The following is a 20,558-nucleotide window of genomic DNA, read 5'->3' as shown; positions in this document are numbered from 1 at the left end:
GGCAGTCCTTCTTCTTGTAGTTGCAGGAATCTAATTTTCTAGGGTTCAGGGTAGCCCTTAAATACTAAATTTAAGGGCGTGTTTAGGTCTGGGGGGTTAGTAGCCAATGGCTACTAGCCCTGAGGGTGGGTACACCCTCTTTGTGCCTCCTCCCAAGGGGAGGGGGTCACAATCCTAACCCTATTGGGGGAATCCTCCATCTGCAAGATGGAGGATTTCTAAAAGTTAGAGTCACTTCAGCTCAGGACACCTTAGGGGCTGTCCTGACTGGTCAGTGACTCCTCCTTGTTTTTCTCATTATCTTCTCCGGCCTTGCCGCCAAAAGTGGGGCCTGGCCGGAGGGGGCGGGCAACTCCACTAGCTGGAGTGTCCTGCTGGGTTGGCACAAAGGAGGTGAGCCTTTGAGGCTCACCGCCAGGTGTGACAATTCCTGCCTGGGGGAGGTGTTAGCATCTCCACCCAGTGCAGGCTTTGTTACTGGCCTCAGAGTGACAAAGGCACTCTCCCCATGGGGCCAGCAACATGTCTCGGTTTGTGGCAGGCTGCTAAAACTAGTCAGCCTACACAGATAGTCGGTTAAGTTTCAGGGGGCACCTCTAAGGTGCCCTCTGTGGTGTATTTTACAATAAAATGTACACTGGCATCAGTGTGCATTTATTGTGCTGAGAAGTTTGATACCAAACTTCCCAGTTTTCAGTGTAGCCATTATGGTGCTGTGGAGTTCGTGTTTGACAGACTCCCAGACCATATACTCTTATGGCTACCCTGCACTTACAATGTCTAAGGTTTTGTTTAGACACTGTAGGGGTACCATGCTCATGCACTGGTACCCTCACCTATGGTATAGTGCACCCTGCCTTAGGGCTGTAAGGCCTGCTAGAGGGGTGTCTGACCTATACTGCATAGGCAGTGAGAGGCTGGCATGGCACCCTGAGGGGAGTGCCATGTTGACTTACTCGTTTTTGTCCTCCCTAGCACACACAAGCTGGCAAGCAGTGTGTCTGTGCTGAGTGAGAGGTCTCCAGGGTGGCATAAGACATGCTGCAGCCCTTAGAGACCTTCCTTGGCATCAGGGCCCTTGGTACTAGAAGTACCAGTTACAAGGGACTTATCTGAATGCCAGGGTGTGCCAATTGTGGATACAATGGTACATTTTAGGTGAAGGAACACTGGTGCTGGGGCCTGGTTAGCAGGGTCCCAGCACACTTCTCAGTCAAGTCAGCATCAGTATCAGGCAAAAAGTGGGGGGTGACTGCAACAGGGAGCCATTTCTTTACACAAGCCCCCCCCCAGCCCACAGGCCAGGAGACTCAGCCCAAGCTGGGAGAGTCTTCCTAGTCTGTCAGGCGAGGAAGAGTAGGAGAAATAGGCTGGTTAGTTGCAGGGCCTACTCTGCCTTACATCCTTCTGTTCAGGTCATTCCCTTTGGGGAACTGACCCACTTCCACAGTGATAGGACCTAGTCTGAATTGCCTCTTGTCTGCCTCTTCAATGTCTCCACCCATTCTTTTTATTTTGGGTTTAGAGGTATCCACCTCTGCTAATCTTATCTTAGCCAGGGTCATCCCTAGCTTACCCAAAGAGGTTACCCAGAGCTGGAGTAACCCCACCATGACCAACAGGGTCAGGGGGCCTAACTTGCTATTTGGCATGGGGTCTGACCACCATGCCAAGGATAGTGCAGCCATAAAGGCTAACACCCAGCAGAGGCCACTGACAGCTGTCAGTGCCCAGAACCACACCTTTAGCTCTTCACCTACAAGGGAAGGGGCTAAGTTACAGGCTTCTTTGGGTTCAGGGTGCCTGTCTGCTGTATTAGAGTGGGGGGTTACCACATTTTGTAGTAAACACCCTTCTTCCACTCTTTCTTCTGTTAGCTGAGGAGCCACCCACTCAGGTTTAACAGTTGCCTGACTAGCCAGGACTTCTTGTGGGTCAGGTTGGACTTTATCAGGGCCATTTTTGGAGTTCTCCCCTACTGGAGCAGAATCTCCCTGGCTTGCTGTAACCTTGGCTAAAGGTTGTCCACCCTTCCTACTCTGTTTTCTTTTCTTCTTCTTCTGGGGCCTGCTTGCATTTACTGCAGAGGCAGGACTTCCAGAATCCTTGGGAGAGGACTGGCACTGGACCAGTTCCTCTCTTGGGCTCTGACTAACCTCTGGGTAGTCATTTCCAAGGAGACAATCAAGGGGGAGGTCTGTACTGACTACTACCCTTCTCCAGCTAAGAGTGCCACCCACTTCTATGGGTACTAAAGCCACAGGCCTCTTAGTGACCCTGTCTAGGCTAACTCTTACCCTGGCAGTCTCACCTGGGATGTACTGGTTTGAGAGCACCAGCCTGTCATGCACAATAGTGTGACTGGCACAAGTGTCTCTCAGGGCAGTGGTTGGGATTCCATTCACCAGTAGGTGGTGGAAGTGTCTACTTCCCTCTGGAATCTCCAACTCACCTGTTGGGCCCTGTTTCCAGTTGAAGGCTAGGAAGACCTCCTCATCTGAGGAGTCATCTCCCATGGCTACACTGGTTACCCCAGGAATCTTGTTCTGGGGTTTGTTTTTGGGACAAGAAGTGTCCTTGGTGTGGTGCCCAGACTGTTTACAGTTGTGGCACCAGGCCTTAGTGGCATCCCAGTTCTTACCCTGGTACCCACCTTTGTTTTGGGTTGTGTCTTGGGGCCCACCCACCTGTTCTGGTTTTTGGGGGCCTACAGAGGACTCTTTTTCTTTGTTTCTAGTGTCACCCACTTTCTCCTGGGGAGTTTTTGTAACCCCTTTCTTTTGGTCACCCCCAGTGGAAGTTTTGGTTACCCTAGTCTTGACCCAGTGGTCTGCCTTCTTTCCCAATTCTTGGGGAGAAATTGGACCTAGGTCTACCAGATACTGATGCAACTTTTCATTGAAGCAGTTACTTAAAATGTGTTCTTTCATAAACAAATTATAAAGCCCAACATAGTCACACACTTCATTTCCAGTTAACCAACCATCCAGTGTTTTTACTGAGTAGTCTACAAAATCAACCCAGGTCTGGCTCGAGGATTTTTGAGCCCCCCTGAATCTAATTCTATACTCCTCAGTGGAGAATCCAAAGCCCTCAATCAGGGTACCCTTCATGAGGTCATAAGATTCTGCATCTTTTCCAGAGAGTGTGAGGAGTCTATCCCTACACTTTCCAGTGAACATTTCCCAAAGGAGAGCACCCCAGTGAGATCTGTTCACTTTTCTGGTTACACAAGCCCTCTCAAAAGCTGTGAACCATTTGGTGATGTCATCACCATCTTCATATTTTGTTACAATCCCTTTGGGGATTTTTAGGATGTCAGGAGAATCTCTGACCCTATTTAAGTTGCTGCCACCATTGATGGGACCTAGGCCCATCTCTTTTCTTTCCCTTTCTATGGCTAGGAGCTGCTTTTCCAAAGCCAATCTTTTGACCATCCTGGCTAACAGGGGGTCATCTTCACTGAGAGCATCCTCAGTGATTTCAGAAATGCTGGACCCTCCTGTGAGGGAAGCAACATTTCTGACTATCATTTTTGGAGACAGGGCTTGAGAGGCCCTGGTCTCCCTATTTAGGACTGGAAGGGGGGAATTGCCCTCCAAGTCACTAATTTCTTCCTCTGTGAAGTCATCCTCAGAGGGGTTGGCTTTTTCAAACTCTGCCAACAGCTCCTGGAGCTGAATTTTGGTAGGTCTGGAGCCAATGGTTATTTTCTTTATATTACAGAGAGACCTTAGCTCCCTCATCTTAAGATGGAGGTAAGGTGTGGTGTGGAGTTCCACCACCTGCATCTCTGTATCAGACATTATTCTGCTAAGAGTTGGAATACTTTTTTAAGAATCTAAAACTGTTTCTAGAATCTAATTCAAACTTTTAACAAACTTTTAAACTCTAAAAAGACAATGCTAAACAGGGACTTAACACACAAGGCCCTAGCAGGACTTTTAAGAATTTAGAAAAATTTCAAATTGCAAAAATGAATTTCTAATGACAATTTTGGAATTTGTCGTGTGATCAGGTATTGGCTGAGTAGTCCAGCAAATGCAAAGTCTTGTACCCCACCGCTGATCCACCAATGTAGGAAGTTGGCTCTGTATGCACTATTTCAACGTAAGGAATAGTATGCACAGAGTCCAAGGGTTCCCCTTAGAGGTAAGATAGTGGCAAAAAGAGATAATACTAATGCTCTATTTTGTGGTAGTGTGGTCGAGCAGTAGGCTTATCCAAGGAGTAGTGTTAAGCATTTGTTGTACATACACATATACAATAAATGAGGTACACACACTCAGAGACAAATCCAGCCAATAGGTTTTGTATAGAAAAATATCTTTTCTTAGTTTATTTTGAGAACCACAGGTTCAAATTCTACATGTAATATCTCATTTGAAAGGTATTGCAGGTAAGTACTTTAGGAACTTCAAATCATCAAAATTGCATGTATACTTTTCAAGTTATTCACAAATAGCTGTTTTAAAAGTGGACACTTTGTGCAATTATCACAGTTCCTGGGGGAGGTAAGTTTTTGTTAGTTTTACCAGGTAAGTAAGACACTTACAGGGTTCAGTTCTTGGTCCAAGGTAGCCCACCGTTGGGGGTTCAGAGCAACCCCAAAGTCACCACACCAGCAGCTCAGGGCCGGTCAGGTGCAGAGTTCAAAGTGGTGCCCAAAACACATAGGCTAGAATGGAGAGAAGGGGGTGCCCCGGTTCCGGTCTGCTTGCAGGTAAGTACCCGCGTCTTCGGAGGGCAGACCAGAGGGGTTTTGTAGGGCACCGGGGGGGACACAAGCCCACACAGAAATTTCACCCTCAGCGGCGCGGGGGCGGCCGGGTGCAGTGTAGAAACAAGCGTCGGGTTCGCAATGTTAGTCTATGAGAGATCTCGGGATCTCTTCAGCGCTGCAGGCAGGCAAGGGGGGGATTCCTCGGGGAAACCTCCACTTGGGCAAGGGAGAGGGACTCCTGGGGGTCACTTCTCCAGTGAAAGTCCGGTCCTTCAGGTCCTGGGGGCTGCGGGTGCAGGGTCTCTCCCAGGCGTCGGGACTTTAGGTTCAAAGAGTCGCGGTCAGGGGAAGCCTCGGGATTCCCTCTGCAGGCGGCGCTGTGGGGGCTCAGGGGGGACAGGTTTTGGTACTCACAGTCTTAGAGTAGTCCTGGGGTCCCTCCTGAGGTGTTGGATCTCCACCAGCCGAGTCTGGGTCGCCGGGTGCAGTGTTGCAAGTCTCACGCTTCTTGCGGGGAGCTTGCAGGGTTCTTTCAAGGCTGCTGGAAACAAAGTTGCAGCCTTTCTTGGAGCAGGTCCGCTGTCCTCGGGAGTTTCTTGTCTTTTCGAAGCAGGGGCAGTCCTCAGAGGATGTCGAGGTCGCTGGTCCCTTTGGAAGGCGTCGCTGGAGCAGGATCTTTGGAAGGCAGGAGACAGGCCAGTGAGTTTCTGGAGCCAAGGCAGTTGTCGTCTTCTGGTCTTCCTCTGCAGGGGTTTTCAGCTAGGCAGTCCTTCTTCTTGTAGTTGCAGGAATCTAATTTTCTAGGGTTCAGGGTAGCCCTTAAATACTAAATTTAAGGGCGTGTTTAGGTCGGGGGGTTAGTAGCCAATGGCTACTAGCCCTGAGGGTGGGTACACCCTCTTTGTGCCTCCTCCCAAGGGGAGGGGGTCACAATCCTAACCCTATTGGGGGAATCCTCCATCTGCAAGATGGAGGATTTCTAAAAGTTAGAGTCACTTCAGCTCAGGACACCTTAGGGGCTGTCCTGACTGGTCAGTGACTCCTCCTTGTTTTTCTCATTATCTTCTCCGGCCTTGCCGCCAAAAGTGGGGCCTGGCCGGAGGGGGCGGGCAACTCCACTAGCTGGAGTGTCCTGCTGGGTTGGCACAAAGGAGGTGAGCCTTTGAGGCTCACCGCCAGGTGTGACAATTCCTGCCTGGGGGAGGTGTTAGCATCTCCACCCAGTGCAGGCTTTGTTACTGGCCTCAGAGTGACAAAGGCACTCTCCCCATGGGGCCAGCAACATGTCTCGGTTTGTGGCAGGCTGCTAAAACTAGTCAGCCTACACAGATAGTCGGTTAAGTTTCAGGGGGCACCTCTAAGGTGCCCTCTGTGGTGTATTTTACAATAAAATGTACACTGGCATCAGTGTGCATTTATTGTGCTGAGAAGTTTGATACCAAACTTCCCAGTTTTCAGTGTAGCCATTATGGTGCTGTGGAGTTCGTGTTTGACAGACTCCCAGACCATATACTCTTATGGCTACCCTGCACTTACAATGTCTAAGGTTTTTTTTAGACACTGTAGGGGTACCATGCTCATGCACTGGTACCCTCACCTATGGTATAGTGCACCCTGCCTTAGGGCTGTAAGGCCTGCTAGAGGGGTGTCTGACCTATACTGCATAGGCAGTGAGAGGCTGGCATGGCACCCTGAGGGGAGTGCCATGTTGACTTACTCGTTTTTGTCCTCCCTAGCACACACAAGCTGGCAAGCAGTGTGTCTGTGCTGAGTGAGAGGTCTCCAGGGTGGCATAAGACATGCTGCAGCCCTTAGAGACCTTCCTTGGCATCAGGGCCCTTGGTACTAGAAGTACCAGTTACAAGGGACTTATCTGAATGCCAGGGTGTGCCAATTGTGGATACAATGGTACATTTTAGGTGAAGGAACACTGGTGCTGGGGCCTGGTTAGCAGGGTCCCAGCACACTTCTCAGTCAAGTCAGCATCAGTATCAGGCAAAAAGTGGGGGGTAACTGCAACAGGGAGCCATTTCTTTACACCAAGGGACTCCTCCCATTTCGACTCCATTGCGCATGGGCGTCGACTCCATCTTAGATTGTTTTTTTTCCGCAATCGGGTTTGGACGTGTTCCTTTTCGCTCCGTGTTTCGGGTCGGAAAGTTAGTTAGAATCTCGGAAAAAACTTCGGTATTGTTTGCGTTCGGTATCTGGTTAGTTACAACAGATCGACACCGAATTTTGAAGAGCTCCGGTGGCCCTTCGGGTTTTTTTTCGATCCCCCGTCGGGGCCTGGTCGGCCCGGCCACGTGTGACTTCAAGGCTGATGGAACGGACCCCATTCCGCTTCTGTCCAAAATGCCATAACAAGTATCCGTATACGGATCAGCATCTGGTCTGTAACTTGTGCTTGTCTCCAGAGCACAAGGAAGATACTTGTGAAGCCTGTCGAGCGTTTCGGTCGAGGAAGATATTAAGAGACCGAAGAGCCAGAAGACTGCAGATGGCGTCGACGCCGACAGGACAAGAGCGTTTCGAGGAGGAAGAAGAAGCTTTCTCCATCCGCGAGTCGGACTCGGAAGAGTTCGAGGCCGAAGAAATGCCGAAAACCGTGAGTAACACGTCGAAACATAAGACTCACGAAAAGACAACAAAAGCCCAGGGGACGCCACCGCCAACAGGCCATGGCTTAACCCAAAAAATAGGTGACCGATCCAAGGCACCGAAAAAGGGCACGCTTGTGTCGAAGTCATCCGACTCCGGTCGAGATACTGCCACACAGCAATCTCGGACCCGAGACATCGGCTCCGAGAAATTTCGGCACCGGGACAGCGGCACCGAAGAAGTTCGGCACCGAGACACCACCACGCTGAAAATAAAAAAGGTTTCTTCGGAGCCTAAAAAGACATCCGAAAAAGTTTTGGTTCCGAAACATCCATCCTCGGAGCCGAAAACAGGTTCCTATACAGAGGAACAAGGATTCTCCTCCCAAATGCAAAAGCATAAATTCGGAGAGGAACTTGAAGCAGTAGAGCCAGACTATACTCAAAGAAGGCTCCACATTCAAGAAGACACAGGGAAGATAACCACTCTTCCCCCAATTAAAATAAAAAGAAGACTTGCCTTTCAAGAAAAGGACAAGCAGCCACAGGCAAAGGTAGCAAGAAAAACAACTCCACCACCGTCTCCACCACCATCAATGCACACATCACCGGTAACAACTCCTCCAATGATGCACTCCCCGACTCATACTACAATGAGTCAAGATGATCCCGATGCATGGGACCTTTACGATGCTCCAGTATCGGATAACAGCCCAGACTCGTACCCTGCGAGGCCATCACCACCTGAGGACAGTACATCTTATACACAGGTGGTCGCAAGGGCAGCTGCTTTCCATAACGTCACCTTGCATTCCGAACCAATTGAGGATGATTTTTTTGTTTAACACGCTATCCTCCACTCATAGCCAATACCAAAGCTTACCTATGCTCCCAGGAATGCTAAAACATTCAAAACAAATCTTTCAGGATCCTGTTAAAGGCCGAGCCATAACTCCAAGGGTGGAGAAAAAGTACAAGCCACCGCCAACAGATCCAGTTTATATTACAACACAGTTAACACCAGACTCAGTAGTTGTCGGGGCAGCTCGGAAGAGAGCGAACTCTCATACCTCAGGGGATGCACCACCTCCAGACAAGAAGAGTCGCAAATTTGATGCTGCGGGCAAAAGGGTTGCAGCACAAGTGGCAAACCAATGGCGCATTGCCAATTCTCAAGCACTTTTGGCAAGATACAATAGAGCTCACTGGGATGAGATGCAACATTTCATAGAACACTTACCCAAAGAGTTCCAGAAAAGAGCACAACAAGTGGTGGAAGAAGGACAAAGTATCTCTAATAATCAGATACGGTCTTCAATCGATGCAGCAGATACGGCTGCAAGGACAGTAAATACTGCAATAACAATAAGAAGGCACGCATGGCTGCGTACGTCAGGATTCAAGCCGGAAATTCAACAAGCCGTGCTAAATATGCCATTTAATGAACAGCAGTTGTTTGGGCTGGAAGTCGACACTGCTATTGATAAACTCAAGAAAGACACTGATACAGCAAAAGCCATGGGCGCACTCTACTCCCCGCAGAGCAGAGGCACATTTCGCAAAACACCTTTTAGGGGGGGGGTTTCGAGGGCAACCTACAGAAACCACAACATCACAAACAAGGCCCACTTACCAAAGCCAATATCAGCGGGGAGGTTTTCGGGGGCAATATAGAGGGGGACAATTCCAGAAAAATAGAGGAAAGTTCCAAAGCCCCAAAACTCCTCAAAATAAGCAGTGACTTACAAGTCACACATCCCCATCACATAACACCTGTGAGGGGGAGACTAAGGCAATTTTACAAACATTGGGAGGAGATAACAACAGATACTTGGGTACTGGCAATTATCCAGCATGGTTATTGCATAGAATTTCTCAAAATCCCTCCAAATGTCCCACCGAAAACACACAATATGTCAAAACAACATATAGATCTTCTAGGATTAGAGGTTTAAGCATTGCTACAAAAAGAAGCAATAGAATTAGTGCCAAAACAACAGTTAAACACAGGAGTTTACTCACTGTACTTTTTAATACCCAAAAAAGACAAAAGTCTAAGACCTATACTAGATCTCAGAACATTAAATACATACATCAAATCAGACCACTTTCACATGGTTACATTACAAGACATAATCCCACTGCTCAAACAACAAGACTACATGACAACACTGGATCTAAAGGATGCATATTTCCATATACCAATACATCCTTCACACAGAAAGTACCTAAGGTTTGTATTCCAAGGGATACATTACCAATTCAAAGTATTGCCATTCGGAATAACAACTGCGCCAAGAGTTTTTACAAAATGCCTGGCAGTAGTAGCTGCACATATCAGAAGGCAGCAAATACATGTGTTCCCGTACCTAGACGATTGGTTAATCAAAACCAACACGCAAATACAGTGTTCACAACACACAGAATATGTCATAGAAACCCTACACAAACTAGGTTTCTTGATCAACTACCCAAAGTCACACCTTCTGCCGTGCCAAACACAGCAATACCTTGGGGCGACAATCAACACTGCAAAAGGGATTGCCACTCCAAGTCCACAAAGAGTTCAAACATTTCACAATGTAATACAAGCCATGTATCCAAAACAAAAGATACAGGTCAAAATGGTAATGAAACTGCAAGGCATGATGTCTTCATGCATAGCCATTGTCCCAAATGCAAGGCTGCACATGCAGCCCTTACAACAGTGCCTAGCATTACAATGGTCACAAGCACAGGGTCAACTTCTAGATCTGGTGTTGATAGACCGTCAAACATACATCTCGCTTCAATGGTGGAACAGTATAAATTTAAACCAAGGGCGGCCTTTTCAAGACCCAGTGCCACAATACGTGATAACGACAGATGCTTCCATGACAGGGTGGGGGGGCACACCTCAATCAACACAGCATCCAAGGACAATGGGACATACAGCAAAGACGGTTTCACATAAACCACTTAGAACTGTTAGCAGTATTTCTAGCGCTAAAAGCATTTCAACCCATAATAACCCACAAATACACTGTTGTCATGTTGTCTGTTTTGACAAGAATGTATTACCTAAACAAGCAGGGAGGGACACACTCGACACAGTTGTGCCTCCTCACACAAAAAATATGGCATTGGGCGATTCACAACCACATTCGCCTAATAGCACAATTCATTCCAGGAATTCAGAACCAGTTAGCAGACAATCTCTCTCGGGATCACCAACAGATCCACGAATGGGAGATTCATCCCCAAATACTAAACTCTTACTTCCAGATTTGGGGAACACCACAAAAAGATCTATTTGCAACAAAAGAAAACGTAAAATGCCGATACTTCGCATCCAGGTACCCACAAGATCAGTCTCAGGGCAATGCGTTATGGATGAGCTGGTCAGGGATATTTGCTTACGCTTTTCCCCCCTCTCCCACTCCTTCCATATCTAGTAAACAAATCGAGTCAAAACAAACTCAAACTCAAACTCATACTAATAGCACCAACATGGGCAAGACAACCTTGGTACACAACACTACTAGACCTCTCAGTAGTGCCTCATGTCAAACTACCAAACAGACCAGATCTGTTAACACAACACAAACAACAGATCAGACATCCAAATCCAGCATCGCTGAATCTAGCAATTTGGCTCCTGAAATCCTAGAATTCGGACACTTAGACCTCACCCAAGAATGTATGGAAGTCATAAGGCAAGCTAGAAAACCTACCACTAGACACTGCTATGCAAATAAGTGGAAAAGATTTGTTTATTACTGCCATAATAATCAAATTCAACCCTTACACGCTTCTACCAAAGATATAGTAGGATACTTACTACATTTGCAAAAGTCAAAGCTAGCTTTCTCTTCCATAAAGATACATCTTACCGCAATTTCAGCTTACCTGCAAATTACGCATTCAACTTCATTATTTAGGATACGAGTCATAAAAGCGTTCATGGAAGGACTAAAGAGAATTATTCCACCAAGAACACCACCCGTTCCTTCATGGAACCTCAACATTGTCTTAACACGACTCATGGGTCCACCTTTTGAGCCCATGCACTCTTGTGAAATGCAATACTTAACGTGGAAAGTTGCATTTTTAATTGCGATCACATCTCTAAGAAGAGTGAGTGAAATTCAAGCATTTACCATACAAGAACCATTTATTCAAATACACAAAAATAAAGTAGTTCTACGGACAAATCCTAAATTTTTACCAAAAGTAATCTCACCGTTCCACTTGAATCAAACGGTAGAATTACCAGTGTTCTTCCCACAGCCAGATTCTGTAGTTGAAAGAGCACTGCATACATTAGACATCAAAAGAGCACTAATGTACTACATTGACAGAACAAAACTAATTAGAAAAACAAAACCACTATTTATTGCCTTTCAAAAACCTCATACAGGAAATCCAATTTCAAAACAAGGCATTGCTAGATGGATAGTTAAATGCATTCAAACCTGCTATCTTAAAGCTAAAAGAGAGCTGCCTATTACACCAAAGGCATACTCAACCAGAAAAAAAGTTGCTACCATGGCCTTTCTAGGAAATATTCCTATGAACGAAATATGTAAGGCAGCAACATGGTCTACACCTCATACATTTACCAAGCACTACTGTGTAGATGTGTTAACTGCACAACAGGCAACAGTAGGTCAAGCTGTACTAAGAACATTATTTCAAACTACTTCAACTCCTACAGGCTGAACCACCGCTTTTGGGGAGATAACTGCTTACTAGTCTATGCACAGCATGTGTATCTGTAGCTACACATGCCATTGAATGGAAAATGTCACTTACCCAGTGTACATCTGTTCGTGGCATTAGTCGCTGCAGATTCACATGCGCCCACCCGCCTCCCCAGGAGCCTGTAGCCGTTTACAAGTAGATCTTGAACATTTGTACTTTTGTAAATATATTACTTTAAAATTCATTATATACATACGTATTCACTCCATTGCATGGGCACTATTGCTAACATACACAACTCCTACCTCACCCTCTGCGGGGAAAACAATCTAAGATGGAGTCGATGCCCATGCGCAATGGAGTCGAAATGGGAGGAGTCCCTCGGTCTCGTGACTCGAAAAGACTTCTTCGAAGAAAAACAACTTGTAACACTCCGAGCCCAACACCAGATGGCGGGATGTGCACAGCATGTGAATCTGCAGCGACTAATGCCACGAACAGATGTACACTGGGTAAGTGACATTTTCCATATATATGTTCGATGGCATGTGTAGCTGCAGATACACATGCTTTGCACATCCCGCCATCTAGTGTTGGGCTCGGAGTGTTACAAGTTGTTTTTCTTTGAAGAAGTCTTTTCGAGTCACGAGATCGAGAGACTCCTCCCCTTTCAGTTCCATTGCGCATGGGCGTCGACTCCATCTTAGAATGTTTTCTTTCCGCCATCGGGTTCGGACGTGTTCCTTTTCGCTCCGCGTTTCGGAAAGATAGTTAGAATCTCGGAAAATTTGACGGTATTGTTTGCGTTTGGTACCGGGTTAGTTACAACAGATCGACACCGAATTTTGAAGAGCTCCGGTGGCCCTTCGGGGTTTTCGATCCCCCGGCGGGGCCTGGTCGGCCCGACCACGTGCATCTTGAAGGCTAATGGAACGGACCCCATTCCGCTTCTGCCCCAAATGTCTCCCTTGCCCAGGTGGTGGCTACCCCAAGGGGCCCCCCCTTTGCCTGCCTGCATCGCTGAAGAGACCCCTAGGTCTCCCATTGAAACCTATTGAAAACCCAACGCGTGTTTGCACACTGCACCCGGCCGCCCCCGTGCTGCTGAGGGTGTACTTTCTGTGCTGACTTGTGTCCCCCCCCCCCGGTGCCCTACAAAACCCCCCTGGTCTGCCCTCCGAAGACGCGGGTACTTACCTGCTGGCAGACTGGAACCGGGGCACCCCCTTCTCCATTGAAGCCTATGCGTTTTGGGCACCACTTTGACCTCTGCACCTCACCGGCCCTGAGCTGCTGGTGTGGTAACTTTGGGGTTGCTCTGAACCCCCAACAGTGGGCTACCTTGGACCCAAACTTGAACCCCGTAGGTGGTTTACTTACCTGCAAAAACTAACAAACTCTTACTCCCCCCAAGAACTGTTGAAAATTGCACTGTCTAGTTTTAAAATAGCTATATGTGATTTATATGGAAACTGTGTATGCTATTTTAATTATTCAACGTTCCTAAAGCACCTACCTGCAATACCTTTCATTTGAAGTATTACTTGTAAAATTTGAACCTGTGGTTCTTAAAATAAACTAAGAAAATATATTTTTCTATACAAAAACCTATTGGCCTGGAATTGTCTCTGAGTGTGTGTTCCTCATTTATTGCCTGTGTGTGTACAACAAATGCTTAACACTACTCCTTTGATAAGCCTACTGCTCGACCACACTACCACAAAATAGAGCATTAGAATTATCTCTTTTTGCCACTATCTTACCTCTAAGGGGAACCGTTGGGCTCTGTGCATACTATTCCTTACTTTGAAATAGTGCATACAGAGCCAACTTCCTACAGCAGATATTTGTAAAGCTGCTACTTGGTCTACTCCGCACATATTTACTAAACACTACTGTGTAGATGTTCTAGCTTGTCAGCAAGCACATTTTGGCAGAGCACACCTTAGGACACTATTTCAAGGTTCTCCAACTCCTACAGGCTAGCCACCACTTATTTGGAAGATAACTGCTTTACTGTCTATATAAAAGATGTGTATATACAGCTACACATGCCATTGAACTGAAAATGTTACTTACCCAGTAAGCATATGTTCGTGACGTGGTGCTGTAGATTCACATGCGCCCTCCCTTCTCCCCGGAAGCCTGTGGTTGTTGTAGTACAACATATTGTTAATATGTACATACATTGCAAGGACATCTTGTATTTACGATCTACTTACACATATATACACTATTTACTTCACCTGCCTGCAGGAAAACAGTCTAACAAAGGACTCAATGCCCATGCGCAGTATCACCGAGAGGAGGCGTCACTAGATCGCGTGGCTCAAATATTATTCGAAGAAAAACAACTTGTAACACTCCAAGCCCAATACTAGATGGCAGACTTATTAAAAGCATGTGAATCTACAGCCCCACTTGCCACGAACAGATGTCTGCTGTGTAAGTAACATTTTCCTTTCCATGCTCTTCTTTCTACCTTCTGGGAGGATGCCCAGTATATACTATTTTGTTATAAGAATTGAGCTGCCATTTACATATTTACCCATCATTTTAGCTCTCCTCCCAAAAGGCATATGACCGGGCAGTTCCAAACAACATGGAGGAACTCTGCATCTTCCATTTGGCAGCTCCCACAGCGTGCCTGTTTGTTTCGGTTGATTTTGCGCAATTTTACTGGTGTGAAGTATGTCATGGACATAATTATACTATACTAATTTAAAGTGTGTGTTACTGGACTGATACTACACCTCCCGACACACCCTCAGCAACTCTTTATATGTAAGTTCACCATCTAAGTAGTCCTGCCCCCTCTCACAGACTTTCAGGACTGTGGCTGGCTCGTCCACCCATAATGCTCTGTATAGATAGATCCCAATCGTCTTAAATGAGGGAGAACCAGTAACATTATCCCTTGTGTTTACTGATGGATTTCTTGAAGGAAGTTCATATACCCTTGGCCGTATTCGTTAACCATGCTTATTGCATAAACTGGCCGCTACCAATCCCGAAAGCATACTGTGCTCCCTCAAAAGTCAGACACCTATTCTCAGGATATAAATCCACCAAGGTTAATCAACCCCCCTCCATATCTGGGCATTAATTTGCACTTCAACACGTCCAGATTAACACTGCTCCGCTTGCTTGCCCATATCAAGTCCACTAATAGCAGGTTCAGAAGCACAAAAACCTGTCTCAGAAACATGTATTTGGCCCCCTTGCAAGATATATGAAATAATTCTGGTAGAATACTATCTTGTCCACTGCCAGTCTGCTCATTACTGACAAGGGGATTGTATTCCAGAATTTGAGGCCTGAAGACAATCTATCACCCGACCTGTGTTAAGTCTGTGACCATTCATCTAGTCAAGTGTAATTTGTATGCCTAAATATCTGAAGACAGCAGTTACTGAGGGATGCCCTAACTCCCAGGTCACTTAGATTCCCCCCTAGTGGAAAAGGTTTGGATTTAGCGTGGTTAATGTGTATTCCTAGGACCTCCCAGTATTCAGTGAGAGCATGTAGCAGGATTGGGAAAGATTAAGTTGGGTGTCTAAGACAGGGTGTTGTTAGCATAGAAAGGCACCCATGCATAGTGGCTCTGACTTTTATTCTCCAAAAATTTAGCACGCTCTGCAGTCTTACTGTTCCATCATCAGCTAGAAAAGCAATGACTACAGAGGGCATACCTGTCGAGTCCCTTGTTCCATTCCTAATTGCTCAGCTAATGCGGTGCTTCTGAACCTGGGCCAGTGGTGTAATATTAATCTGTGCCCACCATGTGGATAACGTGTGTCAACCTATGTACATAATATACATTGGTTTACATGCACAAGTTCAGAGATCACATTGAGAAGACTTTTTACCAGGACCTCACTGAGAATTTGAACATCCACATCCAATATAAATAGTGGGTTATATGCAAATCTCTGGGTCCGGCTTGGGAATTAGAACAATCTGTGATTCCCTCCTGGAGGTGGGCAATACCCCAGCTTTGAGGCTTTGCTATATATGCTATCAGTTTGCCAGCCAGTAGTCCCATATTCACTGTTAAATTTCTATCGGCAGATTGTCCCCTCCAGAGGTTTTGGATTTCGACATGTCATGATTTGTTCCTTACTCAGAGTGGCAGTCAACATTTCTTCCTGCTCAGGGGACAGTGTGCATAACGGGAGGCTAGCAATATGATATTATCTTTTGGTTATTTCTCTTTTTGCATTGCGTGTAAAGATCACACACATGCTGGGAAAATAACCCATTGATACCCTCTTGTGTGAGTACCAGCCAATTGTTTTCATCTCGGAATCTCAATATTAGGTTGTGTGAATCCTTCCTGTTAAGCTGCCATGTTAGATAACTGCCAGATTTTTTCTCTTCCCTGTGCAATCATCGGTATATGCCTTTGTGGTAAATCTGTCCAACGTATCCCCTGTCGATAAGTGAATTCTTGTATGCTGTCCAGAGTAGAAGTTTCTGCTGTCACCAGCCCAAAGGATGTCCTCTTCTCTATACGGGGTCTTCTATTACATGTGCCAAACAAAGAATTCCCCATCATCATTAGAGATATATTCCTTCACCAAGCATATATCCTTTGAGTTCACTGTGCCTATTAGTATTAAGTTTGTGCTCTCCATGTCTGCCAGAGTGTCTTTCAATTAAAACAGGACGTCGAGAGCCACCTAGATCAGCACCCCTCTACATATCTATAGGAGGTCATTGCATTTACATGTCCCCTCCATTTTTGTACAGGTCTTAGGTAAGTGATCCTCACAGCTGTGTGTTTCCTGTAAAAGGACTATGCTGCCCACATTCCACCTAAGGCAAGAATGTATCCTGTGGTGTTTTGTATAATTATTAATCCTACAGACATTCCAGGTTAATATTCTTTAATTGCTTTATATATCTCAACCTTGTTCCTTTTTGTATCATAAACACAATTCTTGGCGGCTGACCACGACCCCCCTCCCCTGTATGTGACTTGCACCAATAAGTATTATATGGGGTACACAGTACTGTCTGACCTGACTTTGGACATAATGCAACTGTGATACATCCCAACTTCCTGTACCCACCCAGAGTAGTAGTGTTCTAGAGCTTCTGTAAGCAACTCAAGGAAAAACTGGAGAACAAGCCATAAACGCTACCCTGTTCCAGTTTCAAGGAACAAACTCAGTTCAAGAAATAAAGCAGCAAATTGTCTGATTCAGCTTTGGGGGGGACCATTCCCTGGTTACCTCTTGTGCATCGCCACAGTAGCAGTGAGTTGACCAGTGCAATCCTGAGAAGTACATCACTCATCACTCCTCACACAAGAGGGTTTAGTATCTTACCCACCACGTACAACAGATTCCATCGCAGCCCACCCATGTTGAACAGCAGTTCTATAAGGCTGCTATCAGCACTCCCACAAACCTTCCTACTGCTACATCAGAGACTACCTAATGCTCAGTTTAGTCCTATTAGTCATATGGCTAACAGTTGTACCAAACTTATGGTCTTATTAGAGTATGTCCTTTGTAGTTGTAGAAGTGTTAAAGTTCTTCCTCATCAACGAGGTCAGTTTCAGACCTCGGATCTGTAGGGTTAGCCAGTAGTAGTCAGTCTCCATCTGAGTCTCCTGACGCTTCTCTCAGCATACCATAGTTCTGTTCTACAATTCAACCATAACATATCCAGATGTTCCATTCATCAAGTGGTGGCTAGCAGCAGCACTGCTAGTGACCATTGGGCTCCCTTTGATGAGAAACACTTGGAGAGCCTCGGGCTGCAATGTTTCAGTTCTTCATTTTAAGCCAAGGGTCCTACAGAAAATCAGATGAATCTGAGGATGTTGTGCCTCGAGTGCCCCCTCTGCATGTTTGAGTAGTTCTCCTATTCTGGAGGTCTGGGTAGACAGTGAAGCAACTGTCGTTTTCAAGGTTTTAACTTTTCCCAGTGCTGCAATTTGTTCCTCTGTTTCTGTTACTCAGTCAACAACTTTCTGCATATTCACCTTCAAGAGGTTAACCTCGATCATTAGTGTGTCTATTTTTCCTTTGAGGGCTGTGCTAGTGCCATGTACAGTGGCCATAATGTCCAACAGCTGAGGTATCAGGACCTTTTCTTGCCTTTATTGGTTCCTCGCCTCCATACAGAGTCATCTGCTCCTGAGGCATAATTCACTTTGTTGGATTTTGAGGTTTTGCCAGCTCTGCCTTTGCCCTATGTGGTCCTTTGGAAACACTGTGCAGTCAACTATGTATGTTTTACTCAGGCAGTGTATAATGCTCATCGCACACTCCTGGCAGAAGCAACTCCACTGGAGCACCCAGCAGACAAAGCATTGAGAAGGTAGGGCCAGGGCCCACAAGGGGGCACATGGTAATTCAGGGGCAACAATGCAAACCCATTTAGTCAGCTATTTCGTCAGAAGTGCAATGTCCCAGTCCCCGATTTCTCTCAGACCAAGGGCCTTAGATTAGCAACAGGCTGGTGGCAGGCTCAAGCCCCCTAAACCCTGTGCAGGTCTTTCCTGCTCCTTCCAGAAGAATCCAGCAACCACCACAATTTCCATTAGCCACCAGTGGTGTCTCCGGCCTGCCCTGTAGCTGAGTGGAATGTTGGTTGTTGGTGGCTGGGGTCTATCTCACCGTCTGGTCTCTTCAGCCTCCAAGACCTGTACTCTGTTGTCAAAGCACATAGCGCTGATACCCTCCAAGGAATCTGAGCTGATAACGGTGTTGTGCTGCTCTTGCTCCCACTGGCAGTGACAGCACCCACAGGATCACCTGGCAGCAAGCACCTTACACCTATATAACCAGGAACAACATCAGGAGATTTTGTTTATCCGGATTACAGCCACTGCAGGTGTCCAAGTACCAATTTACAGTGAGGTGATTGGTCAATGAAAGGTGGAATTATGGCATAATGTTAGCTAGTGTTACAGAGCTCGGAGCGAATGTTGATAGTCGGCCATGTTGCTAGGCCATTCCACCCTGCCCCTGCGTCTATCCCCTAGCTTGTGAACTGAAATAAGGCCTACAGCTTCAGGGCAGATTGATGGTGCCTGTGTTTGCGTATGTCCCTTGCAAAACATTCCTTTTGCACAGCTAACTGAATAGAATATTGTTGTAGCAATACAGAATAGGATGGCGGTAACTGAGCACAAATGTGTTCAATCCTTATGGTAGATATTAATAACAGAATGCTCCTCATGGATGGAGTTTAACTGAATGTTCTCTGTTTTTATTTTATTTTTTATTTTTATTTTTTACAGATCATCAAACAGTGTCAAGTGATTTTGAATTTTCTGGCTGCTGAAGGTCGGCTTAGTACTTCGCATATAGACTGCATCTGGGCAGCAGCACAGGTAAATTAAGATTGTGAGACCAGATAGCACTGTTTTAATATTTTGGTATAGACTGGTTCTTTTTGATTTACTTCTTTTGGATTTTGTTGCTTTGCAGTATTCAAAAAGGTCCAGATCTCTATTGGGTAATTAGTACCCCTACTTAATAACCTAAAAGTACAACTTAGTAAGCATGAACAGTTACAGGACCTGCTTGCAATCAATTTGTGAAATAAGCTCTTCATCTGTTTTATATACAGGTATTTACGGGAGAAATTAACTTCATGTTCATATTATGATTGAATTAATGGTCGATAACAAACAGTCCATCTAGCGCTGATGCACAATGCAGATTCATAAAGTGGTTTATCAGTTTTTATGAACACTATAAAGAGGAACAAGACAGCTAAATATTTATTTAGGAGAACCAGATATTGGGAAAACTGTCAAATGTACACATAACTAGAGTTTATTCATTTGGTTTATTGGGATTTTAGTTGGTTTTCGACTCATATACAAAAGTCAATGGGTTATCATTAGGAGTCGTGAAGCACAGCAGTGGAGAACCATCACTCCGGCAGGGGATTCAACCCAAGGATGAGCTTTTTTGAGTTACTGAGTTGTCAGACATGGTTTGCCCTTTTGAGACTGTTCTGTGGTCTCATTTCTCAGCTTTGCTTTCTCGATCGCCGCTTTGGAATTTGCTTGGGCCAGCGCTTACTTCCGTACCGACAGCCTTCACAGTTCTAGATGAGAACAGATTAACTGCTTGTTGAAGTCCTCATTCTGACTTTTGTCAAATAAGTACATATAGTGGCAATGATTTCTCTTTAATTATAGCATAACATAAGTTGTGTGTCACCCAGGAATCCAATGAGGAATTTCTGATTTTGTTTGTACATTTTTAAGTATCTGTTGTTGGATACATTTTAACACAAATACAATTCTTTCCCAACTAAATTATTTCTTTTATATGCCTAATTTTTCATTGGCACCTATCCAAGAACTACCTCGTTTATTTGATAAATTGTCTGGCATGTTTGTTATAATGTCTGACTATGTATTGAGCTCCATCAATACAACATATAATTATGTTTTTGGGAAAATGTACAAAAGATTTTATTCGAATATCTGTAATATTCAGATGGAAAGTACCACCTATACAAAGAAAAAGCACCCTACTTTCCTCCATCTCCCAGCATCTTCCCTCACCACCCCACCT

At 45.6% G+C, this 20,558-nt stretch overlaps 1 protein-coding gene across 2 annotated transcripts in view; it reads left to right on the top strand.

Annotated features, from left to right (window-relative positions):
- The window catches only part of USP34 (ubiquitin specific peptidase 34), a 1,940,069-nt gene that overhangs the window by 148,514 nt on the left and 1,770,997 nt on the right, over positions 1 to 20,558 (top strand). For both annotated transcript variants that reach the window (XM_069234398.1, XM_069234397.1), the window contains one exon: positions 19,265 to 19,357. In XM_069234398.1, the coding sequence (XP_069090499.1) occupies positions 19,265 to 19,357 (93 nt within the window). The remainder of the gene's footprint in view (positions 1 to 19,264; positions 19,358 to 20,558) is intronic.

This window comes from Pleurodeles waltl, chromosome 5 (assembly GCF_031143425.1).
Source record: "Pleurodeles waltl isolate 20211129_DDA chromosome 5, aPleWal1.hap1.20221129, whole genome shotgun sequence".
Classification (NCBI taxonomy): Eukaryota; Metazoa; Chordata; class Amphibia; order Caudata; family Salamandridae; genus Pleurodeles; species Pleurodeles waltl.
The sequence above is the reverse complement of the archived record's forward strand: the minus strand, read 5'-3'. Positions and strand labels throughout refer to the sequence as shown.